The sequence below is a fragment of the Colossoma macropomum genome, unplaced genomic scaffold (assembly GCF_904425465.1).
Source record: "Colossoma macropomum unplaced genomic scaffold, Colossoma_macropomum, whole genome shotgun sequence".
In the NCBI taxonomy this organism is placed as follows: Eukaryota; Metazoa; Chordata; class Actinopteri; order Characiformes; family Serrasalmidae; genus Colossoma; species Colossoma macropomum.
Window position 1 is genome coordinate 23,526,182 of NW_023494807.1, and position 12,799 is coordinate 23,538,980.

At 37.2% G+C, this 12,799-nt stretch overlaps 1 protein-coding gene across 1 annotated transcript in view; it reads right to left on the bottom strand.

Moving 5' to 3' along the window:
• Positions 1–12,799, bottom strand: part of LOC118796978 (receptor-type tyrosine-protein phosphatase S-like) — a 217,850-nt gene that overhangs the window by 124,227 nt on the left and 80,824 nt on the right. The window contains exon 5 of the mRNA XM_036556159.1: positions 9,690–9,831. Coding sequence (XP_036412052.1) covers positions 9,690–9,831 — 142 coding nt within the window. The remainder of the gene's footprint in view (positions 1–9,689; positions 9,832–12,799) is intronic.

Sequence of the window (12,799 nt, forward strand, 5' to 3'; positions counted from 1 at the left end):
GACACAACATAAAGTGCAACTGCCTTTTAAAAATTATGTCAAAAAATGAAAAATGACAAAAATGGAGATACCGGGTTTTGTCCCAACAGCAACAATATACAACGTAGATTTTAATATTCTAGACAACAGAAGGTACTTTTGTTTAATATTTGAAGTATTTTGGCAACAAGAAGTTATTCAATGGTAAGTAATGTTCAGCAATTGTCTAGTCGTAGTATTTTCGAAAAGTTATCTGCATCGAAATGCAGTGTCACTTATGAAATACAAGGAATAATGGATATTAAATTTCTTACAATTTAAAGCAGTTATTTTTGAATCGTCCACAGCTCTGTTCATCATTACGGAAGTTTTTTTTTACAGTATCCGACTTATTTAAACGTAATTATTTATATGATGTACTAAATACATACATATATATATGTGTGTGTGTGTGTGTGTATATATATATATATATATATATATATATATATAATATTTTTATACTAAGATTAATTTTATACATGATGTGTAACATTTGGTGTTCAGACAACAAACATGTCTTGGCTGACTATGTTTGTGGTATGTAAATGAGCATGTAAATTAAACAGTTTTGCTGAACTATCACTTTAAAGGAGAGAAAGCAGAGCACTGTGGTCCTAAGACTTTCTGTGTCTATGTGTTGGGTCTGTGCTCATCCATGATGAGGAGGAGAAGAGCCCTTCTGAGCAGAAAACCTGGACTGTGTGTGTGTTAGCATTAGCCAGATGGATCGTCTCCGTTCTCACCAAACGGAGAGTGCTAAAAACGGCCAGGCACCCAGAGGAACGCCGTGACGAAGGAGCCCCTCGTCATGGCAACAGAAGAGAAGCTTGAGTCTTGTCATTTCTCAGATCGAGAGAAAGAAAGAGTGCGCTAACGTTCACATATCCTCTCTCTCTCTCTCTCTGTGCGCTCGCTCCCTCTCTCTTTCCTCTGCCTCTCTGAGGGACGGGCAGATAAATGTGAGATGAGTGGCTGTGATTTCCGTGAGCTAGGAGCCAAGTGTGAGTATCACACTCTCCTGATCGTCCCGCATGCCCTCTCTCTCTCTCTCTCGCCTCTCATAACAACAGCTTTTTAACCCTTACAGGTCTAGAGTTGTTCTGCTTTCTGTTTACATGTAATTACATAACTACATGATTACACAGTTAATTATATACACTCTTATGAAAAGAGGTTCTTCAAGAGATCCTTAGTAAAGGCCATGGTTATACACAGAAAACCATGGCAACAAAGAACCACTGGAATGCTTCAATGGTTATTCGTTCAGAAAATGGTTCTTTTCATGTGCGCTATTCTAATTATTGTAATTTTCCTACAATAGCTTCCACAAAGTTACGACAGTTATTATATTCTGTATTACCATTTATTTTTTTACTGTTGTTGTTCAGTATGGAGCCCATTGTACACTGTACAAATATGGCACTGAATGGGTTCTACTATTGCTACAAGCTACAGAACCTTTTTTTGGTACTACAGTCATATGCAAAAGTTTGAACACCCCTGGTAAAACTGTATTTTTGGTGACTTTCTAAGTAGGGCCGAACGATTTAGGGAAAATATCTAACTGCAATTTTCCTGACTAGTATTGTGCTTCAATTTTAATTACAATTATTTTCTATATAATTTAAGGTTCTGTTTTTTTCCCAAGAATAACAGAATATCTACTTTTTCTAGCTTGAGGCTCGACTCCCTGAATGTATTGTGCCAGACAGCCAGTAAGTTCTGGTTGTGATGTCACAATGCATGAAGGTTTGGTTGGATCTGATTGGTCTAACTCATCTACAGGCAGTTCACTAGCTCTGCATTATTAGGTTAAATTTCCCAACTTAAAACTTAAGACAATGAGCCTCATTCACCAACCATTCTTAAGAAGAAATTTCTTCTTAAAGCCCACATACACAGTTTTTATGAAGATTCTGAGATTCACCAGTGTTTTCTTATTTGGGATTTGTTCTTAGGTAAGAACAGAATCTACACACACTCAAGAGGAATGTGTGAACAATTCTGCAGTTTAAGAAACGTCATGAATCTGACGTAGACTTTTTCTTATGACCTTTCTCAAGAACAAACTGGTGAACGAGGCCCAATGTTTTTGATAATGTAGTCTATATTTTTTAAAAATTGCAGCTTGTGATTTGAAAATTGCACTCTCTAAAATTGCGATTTCAATATAAAAACGATTAATCTTTCAGCCCTATTTCTAAGTGAAAACCCTGTGCAAGGAACTTGATTATGGCATTTTTCTGCCAGTTGTAATGCACAATTTCTATGTGCTGAAAAAAAAAAAAACATAAATTGTGCAATAATCTTTGCACAGGCCACATTTTGTGTATTTTTCCCAAATTTGTTAAATTCAGCAATTCAGGAGCACCCAGACTTTTGCAGAGGGCTGTACATCACATGTACACTGTACAGCAATAGGAGTGGGCACACACACACACACACACAGTCTAAGCTGCTTATCCTTCTGGGTTGCGGGCTGAACTGGAGCCTATCCCAGCACTCATTGGGCGGAAGGCAGGAAACACCCTGGACAGGTTAGGAGTGGGCAATATGACAAAAATAAAACATTACAATGCTTTAAGACATTTTTACAATATACGATGTGAATCATGATGTTTAGGTTTTCTTAAGTTTGTTAAGTCAGAACAGACTAAAAACAGTGAAGCCACAAAAATACTATCAAAAACTATAAATCCAATAATTTATAACATTTCAAACACTGCACAGCACAAAATCCAGATAAGCAGGACTAATTATGTTTTCTTTATGATGAAAGTTACAGTTTACAGTCAGAGTTCTTTTAGTACTGATGATATCCCCGACATGCTCAGGAAAGAATATTGTGATGTAATTTGACAATTTTTCACGATAAGATAAATATCAGCATATTGCCCACCTCTACATAGAACCCTCTTTGCTCTTATGTAGTCTAGTGAGTTATATAACGAACATATATACATTTCGCCAAAGGACAAAACCTTGTATCTCCATTTTTTTTACATTCTTTTAAAATGTCAACCTTTACATTATATGAAAATTTGGATAGAATTGTATGAATAGACAAACAGAAATGGCCCAAAATGACTTGAATAAAATATTATTGCTCTGACTTCCATTAGACGCATAGACTGTTACATAATATATATAAGAATAAAAATATATGAAAAACTTATAACATTTAACAATTAACAATAACATTTCATCAAATTCAAATCATAACAAAATTTCTTTTCTACTAATAAACACACACATGTTAACAACTGAACGTGTAGAATCTGCACTTTTAACAGAGTTTCTCTTAACAGAGTTTCTCTCTGCCTCTTGTTTGAATGAGCTACGGTGAGAAATAATTAATATAAAAACACACCATGCTTTTGTTATAACTGTAAATAAGGGTTAAACTCCTCCAGACACAGCTGAAGGACCACAGATTGGCTAATACATGCAGTTCTTTACGCTTCTTTATTCTTTATGAGTGGGGCAGCAGCTGCCGCCTGATTAGGGCTTTATAATGGGCTTGTTTAATGGACTGCAGTGAGACCAGTAAAGGGCCAAGTGACCCACTGGTGTGTGTCCTCAGGGGAGGACCGGCCTCAGCTCCATATGCCTGGGGTCCACTGGGAATGGGATCCGCAGCTGGGACATCCAGAAACAGGCAGCTGTTCACACCAGCGCTGCCTCTGAGTAAGGCACACTCAATGACAATTTACCATTAACATATGTTACCAATGCACCTCACTGGGTGAAACAAAGATCTTAAAAGTGCTTTTAATTTGGTGCGTATATTGAGTATAAGTTCAAGCAGATAATCAAATTTGAACAATTTTCATTGATCAGGTTTCAGGATGACAGCTACTAGGCATCAGTATCAAAAAGTTCAAAATATCAATTCAAAAAGTTTCAATATCAATACCAATAAAGATACCAATAAAGATACTTTGATGCAAAAGTGGATGTGGCTTAAGCCAGAATTCAGTGTGAGGTGCTGGAAGTGGGTATGCTTACTGACCAGAATGGTTTACAGCAGTGGTTCCCAAACCGGTCCTCAGGGCCCACCAGACAGTCCACATTTTTGCTCTGACCCAACTTAGGTGTTGCATCACAGTGGAGAGAGTTCAGCAGTCTGTCTTTTTATTATTAATTCATTTATTTACATACTTGCTTGCTTTTTCACATACTAATTTCTACAGCTCTTCACAAATATCTCCTATATTTTATTTATTTCCCTTCAGGCAAAGTTTGTTTGGATCTGTACTGAATCAGTATCAGCTCAACTTGAAAGCGATAACTCAGTGAAAAATGACATTTTTAGTAACGTTTGGTATTCAGAGAGAGCTTCTTTAGTTTTTCCCAGGAGTTAAAATGCTACAAGTAATGGAAGCGTACACCCACCACTTACAAACTGCATGCCTCAGCCATCACATACATCTGAAACTGAACTGTTAAAGCCACATTATGCAGGTTCTAGGTCCTCCAAATCATTTTTCACTGAACTATTGCTTTCAAGTTGAGCTGATACTGGTTCAGCACAGATCCAAAAAACTTTGCCTGAAGGGAAATAAATACGCTATAGGAGCTATTTGTGAAGAGCTGTAGAAATCAGTATGTGAAAAAGCAAGTATGCAAATAAATTAATTAATAATAAAAAAGACAGAATGCTGAACCCTCTCCACTGTGATGCAACACCTAAACAACTTCAGCGTACAGCAGCCGGTCCCCAGTTCTTGTCCCCATACTGACCCCTCAGATGTCCCTCAGTACAAACACATGCACACCATCAGCACAACTCTGGGTCTGATTTACTAAACGTTTTGCACCAGTTTCAGGTGAAAATGAGTGTGCATTATGTACAAAACTGGCATACCTAGAACCACAGTATGTGGGTTTGTGCATGGAAAAACACAAAATACTTCTCTTGATCATACATATTCATATGAGGTGGGGCCAAAAAAAGTGAACAAATGATGACAGAGATGTAAAATTCTAAAATAAGTGAGAAAACTCACATGAATGAACTAAGTTATAATAAAATTACAAATAATAACAACAAAGGTCTTAGTATTCAGTGTGTCCACTCTTTGCTTTTATTACAGCTTCCATACTTTTCAGAAGACTCGCTTTTCAGCTTTTCAAAGAATCAGGGATATTTTTCCACACTTCCAAAGTTCAGCCTTAGAAGCTGGTTTTATTTTGTCCTTCTCATGATCCAAGTAATCCCAAACACATTCAGTGGTGTTGAGGTCTGGACTCTGGAGTGGTCAGTCCATTGTTCTGAGAACACCAGCACCATCTTTATTTGATTTACAGATGTTCTTCTTCTTTTTTAATCTATTTTCTTTTCTCAGTTAGAGCTTCTTGACAGCTACATATCCTTTAAGACCCATAGTGATGTGTTGTCTCCTCACAGTGAAAGGATGGACAGAAACACCTGTGGATTATTTCAGATCTGAAGCAAGAGTGGAGCTTGATTTTCTCTCAAAGATAAAAGTTTTAAGTGCTGCTTATCTGATGGAGACAGTTTTGGTGGTCTACCAGGTCTTGCATGGTTGTTAGGAGTCCCAATTTTGGACAACTCAATATTTGGAGTTGTCCAAAATTTGGAATTTTAGAAATCGAATCAATAATATTCCCCTCAATATGAATGACTTAGGCCCAATCCCATTTCACCCCTCGACCCTACCACTCAGCCCTTAGTGTTTTGCGCATTCACGTCTAGGGTTAGGGTGTCCTGATTTTTGTTGAGATAGGACGTATGTTAGGGCTTCATGGCTCTCCAAACGAAGTGTTATGAGAAAAAAAGAAAAACCGCCAAGATGGCTGCGCAAGCGACCAAAGAAATTTGAGTCTTTTCTCCGTTAAAAATGGTGATAACCACAGTATTATGGGCTAATAGTATGCTAATGTGTCCGTAGCTAGCTAGCTAAATTTCCTGTTCCACCATTAAATAGTCCAGCAGTTCTGACGCCTGAAGCGCCAGAATGTAACGGTGGAACAGGAAAATTTGAACAAGAATCTAGCAAATAGCAGCTTCATATCACTGAAGAATTAGAGATGGGTGATAATAAATAATTGTCGCCCCCTCTTTGAAGGCATATGATTCCCTAAATGTAACTAAAGCCCAGCAGCGAGGTTGCAGAACTTTACCCTCCCCTGCAATCACTGCAGACTCGCAGGGTCGCCTACTGAGCACAGCTAGTAGCCTGTTAATGAAGTAATGTTCATTTTTATTTGAGGGTCCCATTTCACAGGGGAAGATTTCAACCACTACCCCTTGTAACTCTGATCCAAGGGGCAAGATTACACTCAAAAACAAGGGGTAAGGGTAAAGTGACCTGTTGACTTAACATACTTAATGGCAGTTTTGACCAGAAATAAAATGAAGGGTGGTCTCTGACTTTTGTACTTCACTATCGATGAACATGAACTCATAAAAAAAATTAAATAACTATAAAAGGCATCCTATAACACAGAGAAACAAACAAACAAACAAACAAACACACACACACACACACACACACACACACACACACAAACACACACACACACTAGGGCAGTTTAGATGTAAATGTGCAGGCTGGGTGGTGTGTGTGTTTGTGCTGCAGTAATGGCAGCAGCCTATTCCCCTGACTCTCAGCCTTCTGCCACTCTCAGCCCTGCCAAATCCCTCTCTCTCTCTCTCTCTCCCTCTCTTTCAATCTCTCCTCCTCCATCAATCTCTCTTTCTTTCCCTACCTCTCTCTCTTTCCCTTCCACCACCCCCCTCCATTTGCAGAGTGTGAATGAGTTTCCAGCTCAGTGAGAACTAATCCATGAGATTTTTAATGTAAAATGCCCCACCTTGAGGTTCGCTGCTCCGGCAGTGGACACAACACAGATTGGGTCATACCCTGAAGTCGGAATTGGAGGCAGTCTGACGTCGTCCATTCTCACCACATCTTCAAAATTCAACAACTCAAATTCTCACAACGTTTCACCAATCTGCTCAATATCAAGCTGCTTTAACTCATAATCAAATTTTACATTTTCCTTCGTCCATATGTTCTCTGAGTTTGCCTGAGTTTGCAGACATCTTTCAAAATGAACAAACCATATGGATAAAAAGTGCAGTTTTATCACTTCATTTATCATATTTAATTGAGTCGTTCTCAGTCTTGTGGTTACATGGGAGTCTATTTTTTATCAAAACAACAGAAAATCCTAATTTGATTGTGATTTAAAGTATGAATATTACAATTACTAATGCACTTGAATAAAAAAGCTGAAACTCAAGGAAAAAAGGAGTTTCCAAAACTAGAGCTCAAAATGCACAGAGAAAATGGGACTGGTAGACCACCAAAACTCCCCCCATCAGATAAACAGTGCTTAAAGCTTTTATCCTTGAGAGAAAACCAAGCTCCACTCTTGCTTCAGATCTGAAAAAAATCCAGTTGTTTCTGTCCATCTTTCTATGGTCTAATTTGTTCATATATGGAATTTTTCAATTCATTTTCAATTCACTGTTTTTGTGTTATTGTCACAAAAACTAATGCATTTACACATATACATCTATATCCACCATCTAGCCAGCCCACCAATTCATGTTGAATTTATAACTTACAAGGCAGCCAATCACAACAGAGGTCATTTATATATATATATATATATATATATATATTTATATATATATATATATATACATATATATCAGTTTTAAGGTACAACCTGTTTAATTCTTAGAGATGAAGAGAGGTCGGAAAATTGTCATGTGTAACAGTGAATTATGTCTTTCAGTACATTAAACCACATGAAATGTCATAATTGAATATCAGGGGGAAAAACAGGAAAAAATGTAGGATATGAGCTCTTTAAGAGGCTAATTGATGAATAAATATAGTCACTAGATCACTACCATCCGCTGTTTCACTGTAAGAAAAACAGCCATCTTTAAAAGTTTTCGCATTTTCTCAACCTCTGCTGTGATGCACTCGTTTTCCAATCCACATCTTTTCCAAACGTAATCGTATCTAAAATGATAAATAATAAACTTGCCTAATTAAATCAAAAGTGACCAAAAAAACCCACTGAGATCAAACAGTCTTCCTTCGATAAAAGCCCTCGTTGGCTGGTGAGGGATGGTGACAGACAGGCGCGACGGTGCCAATACTCGCTGCCTAAATACGCTGTGACTGCCAATGTGACGCACTTCATTACCAGACTAACAAATTCATTACTGCCTTCATCTCTGTCCTCCCACTCCGCTCTGCATGATGCGCTCCCTGTCCGCGCCTGCCGGCAGCTCGTTAAGAAAGAGAAAAACTCAGGCCCATCACTCCCGACGCTCCACGCCATTACAATTCCATTCTCCCTTCCTATGTTAAAGGTAGAACCCTTCATTTTAGACTAAACAAACTGAAGTGCAAAAGGAAGGTGGGACACTGTATGAGTCTCACATTCAGTCCAAGTACTGTATTGTTAAATCTGTACATGCTGAAAGTGTGAATTTACCATATTCACAATATTATACTGCATACTGTTCCGTACGTAATGTATTTTCTTGTATTTTAGTCTATATAGTCAAAATCAGTAGACTTTCTAAAGCTTTACTACTTGCAATTTTAGGGTTCCAAGCACTGATGGAGTTGCAACTGCAGTTGCTTAGATTTGTTTTTATTTTATTTTTATTTACTATTTTTTCCTGCCACATTGTACTTTATTTAAAGGGCCTATATCATGGGAATTTTTCTTCTGCTTTGAAATGAATTAGACATTGAATGTAAACAATTTTTCAAAATGCACCGATCCCTAGGAAAATGTGGCCTGTGCAAAAGTTACGGTGCACTTTATATTTTATGTTTTTTTCACTGTTAAACTCAGCAAATAAATAGAAAGTTTGCAGAGAAATGCCATATTTAATTCTGTCCCCTTTATAGCATGTGTCAACTTATTTTCACTTAGAAAATCAACAAAACATGTCATTTGACCAAGGGTGTTAAAATTCAAATGACTTCAAATCAGTCAAGGGCCAGCAACAAAAACAGACCACTTCATTCAAAATGATACAGAGAGGTCTGAATGTAAAATGGATTGTATTGTAAATTCAATTTAATAATGAATTCTGACTATTTTTGGTACATTAAATCACATAAGTTATACATAGATATCAGGGGACAAAATAAGATAGAAGGCACAAAGGCCTTCTAATTTATAATAATTTATTAACTATGTCTGTGTTAATGTGAGCAACTGCTAAGGCAAATTCTTTGTAAATGTTGTCTTCCTAAATAAAATCAATTCTGATTCTGATAAACAAAGATCTGGAGACACTTGTGAAGTCTGTGTGTGAACACATCCATAACTAATTCATATGATAAAGAAAAAACAACTCTAGAAATGAAAGACAGTGCCTCTTTCTGATGCAACATTTCAACAGATTGTTTCGTTCTCTCAGTCAAGCTTTTCTAAAAAAAACATCCATCTGAAAAAAACATGCATTATTTATAATTTACCACATTTACAGGTCAAGCAAAAGTTCAAGAGCAAAGTTTTAAGACAGCAAAATGATGACGATTGACGAATGATTACAGTATTACAGATGGTATGAGGTATATGACATGTAGACCTATGGAGCAGAGTGATCACTCTACATCACAGTGATGATGACTAAGGTATTGGAACCTGGCACTTACCTCTGATGATGGACAGTTTGGAGGTGACAGCGATTTCACCCTCGCTGTTCCGGGCCACACACTCGTAAACGTTCTCGTCCCGCGGCGCTCGGAGAGGCTGGATACGAAGCACCGCCCCCGCGCCTTCATCAAACTCTATGGTCTAGATCAATCAGAGCAAAGTCGATTAACATCAACAATCAGGGTGAAGCAGCATATCGCTGCTGTCGGAACAAAACCTCATATCTCCAAAATGGTAACTTTACAGTAGAAGGAAAAAACCTACTTTACTCTTAATGTAAGTCAAAAGAACCAGAATTTTTTCCAATTAAATTTGGCCCATTTCTTTTGGTCCATTCTTCATGAAATTTAAACACAATGTAAAGGACAACAGGCATTTTCAGATCATGTCAAAAAATGAAAAACAACAAAAATGGAGATACGAGGTTTTGTTCCGACAGCAGCGATATGAGGCCAAAACACAATTATTAGGAATGCACCAATATGGGAATATTTTTCACGTACATATCAGTTCAAGCCATTAGCATTACAGAGAAATGTATATTTATTTGTATTCATTTTACTATTACAAATGCAGTAAAATGAATAAAAACTGATATTTTATTACAGTAACCCAGCGTCAGTTAAACATTCTGCATATCCTGAGCATAGTACATACATTATCAAATACTGGTTTGAATTATCAGTCAAATCCAAACATTTGTCCAATGGCAATCACTTTTTTTTTAATAATTACTGCTAAAAAAACAATCCAATACCAAAGTGACTCTAATACAATCATCTCTAGTATTTATACAACTCTACAAAATGAAGTAGTACAATATATGAGTACTACAAAGCACATGAAAAATCTGGAGACACCTTGCCAAGAAATGTTTGGACTCTGATTCTTTACAGTGGTGGTGAGAGAAAGGAGGGGTTGACCATCATGAAAATACAGCCATTTTATTTACTATCCAAAACAATCAGTGAACCTACACAAGTTTTTATATGTGATGGTGATAACAGTAAAATAGTAGTAAATTTAAAAAAGGGCACTACTTTGCCTTATAACTCCTTGCATATACTTCTCCAAAATGAGTGCATAAAAAGGTTTTAGACCAAACTCTTCTCTCAAAACTATCATAAAACAATGTTTGAGGCAATAAATCAGACAACTAATTCATAGCCATTTCTTATAAAAGCTGATGTAGCTTTTAGGGGCATTAAAAACTTCAGGCGTCTGTTTCCCATCATCATCAGCTTGAACAATTCTCACTCCATATGTTTCTCTAGAATTCTCTAGAACCATTCTGAATGACTTTGTTTACCTCTTTACCATTTATGCAGAACTTTTGGTATACTCCTATCTGTTCAGTGGAGATCTTAGCTGCCAATAGGAATATACACATTACTAGTCTTTTAATTTTTTTATTCTATTTTCATTGTTAGCATAAAATAGCTATTTACTAACACTAAAACTGTTTGTAATTTTTAACACTCATGCCTTTTTTACCTATGAGAAAAAATCAATAATAAATACTATCACTTGATATGTTTTGTCCTACAGACATTTTTCCTCTGAATGTCACTGGATCCTCTGAATAACTTGGTCATTAAGAGTCAAAAAATGAATATTGCTACATGCGAGGTAACAAAGCTGCATAGTGAGCTGACATCATGAGACTGGCAACCTCCCCAGAATGCCCCACACAAACTGGCAAGCTTTATTAAATGTAGTGGTTAAGTTGCTTTGACAGTAGTACACTCTTAAAAATAAAGGTGACACAAAAGGTTCTGTGTGTGCTTCCATAGAAGAGCTATTCTGGTCCCTTAAATAAGCTTTTAATGGATGGATGGTTCTTTAGAGAAGCAACATCAGCTACTCAAACTGTGAACATAAAGGTTCTTTGAATGATGCCACAGAAGATCACTTTAGTTCCTTAAAGAACCATTTTTGTAAATATGATGTGTGGGTGTGAATAATCTATCTAAAGGAGTTTAAAGAACCTCCTCATAATATAAAAGCTTTAGGAAGAACCCTTAAATTGGTCGAGAACTTGGACATTCTGTGAAGGTTCTTTATATCTTTAAAAGATTCTTCATACTCACACAACTCATTCAAAACACAGTTCTTTAAGGAACTAAAATGGTTCTTCTTATGACATCACCCGAAGAACCCTAAAGTTTGAGTAGCTGATGTTGTTATAGAACAAAGCTGAAGTACAGTATTAGGCAGTATTAGTATTAAAGCATTTATGTGGCAATATCCATACTGATATGACTATTAAATGACCTCACAGTTCAAAGGATTCAGTGACACTCAGAGAAATAAATGTACACAAGAGAAAATATATTGGGTTTGGAACATTTTTGTTTACCACAGAGGAAAGTCGGCAGCAATTTTTGAGAATGTCATTCATTTTTCTGCTGGAGAAAGAACCTGGAGTACCTTATATGTCTTCAGAGGTCAGTGTATTATATTAAGTCATTTCAAACTAACAAAGAAAACAAGCTCATTTATTAAAAACACTCTAAAAAGCTAACATCTGACAGTTACTGTCAGTGTTCCTCTCAGTGTTTCATCTCAAAATTGATCATACACCGATGACCAAAAGCATTATGACCAATTACAGATTAGGTGAATAGCATTGATTATCTTCTAACAGCAGCGCATGTCAAAGTCTGGGATATATCAGATGGTAAGTGAATAGTCAGTTCTCGTAGTTAACATGTTGGACGTGGGAGAAAATGGGCAGGCGTGACGACCCGAGTGACTCTGACAAAGATCAAATCGTTATGGCCAGATGACTGGGTCAGAGCATCTCCGAAACAGAAAGGCTTTGTAGGGCGCTCCCGGTCAGCAGTGGTGAGTACCTAGTGACAGTGGTCCGATGAGAGATAAACCACAAATTGGTGACAGGGTGTTGGGCACCCAAGGCTCATCGATGTGCAAAGCCTATGAAGGTTATCCTGTCTGGTCCGATCTGACAATACATCTACATAGCAACAAACAGACCGCCCATGCACAGTTAAAAGCACCTACAATGGGCACGCAAGTTTTCTAACCGGACCTAGGAGCAATTGAAGGAGGTCGCCTCGTCTGTTGAGTCCAGTTTCCTTTAACATCA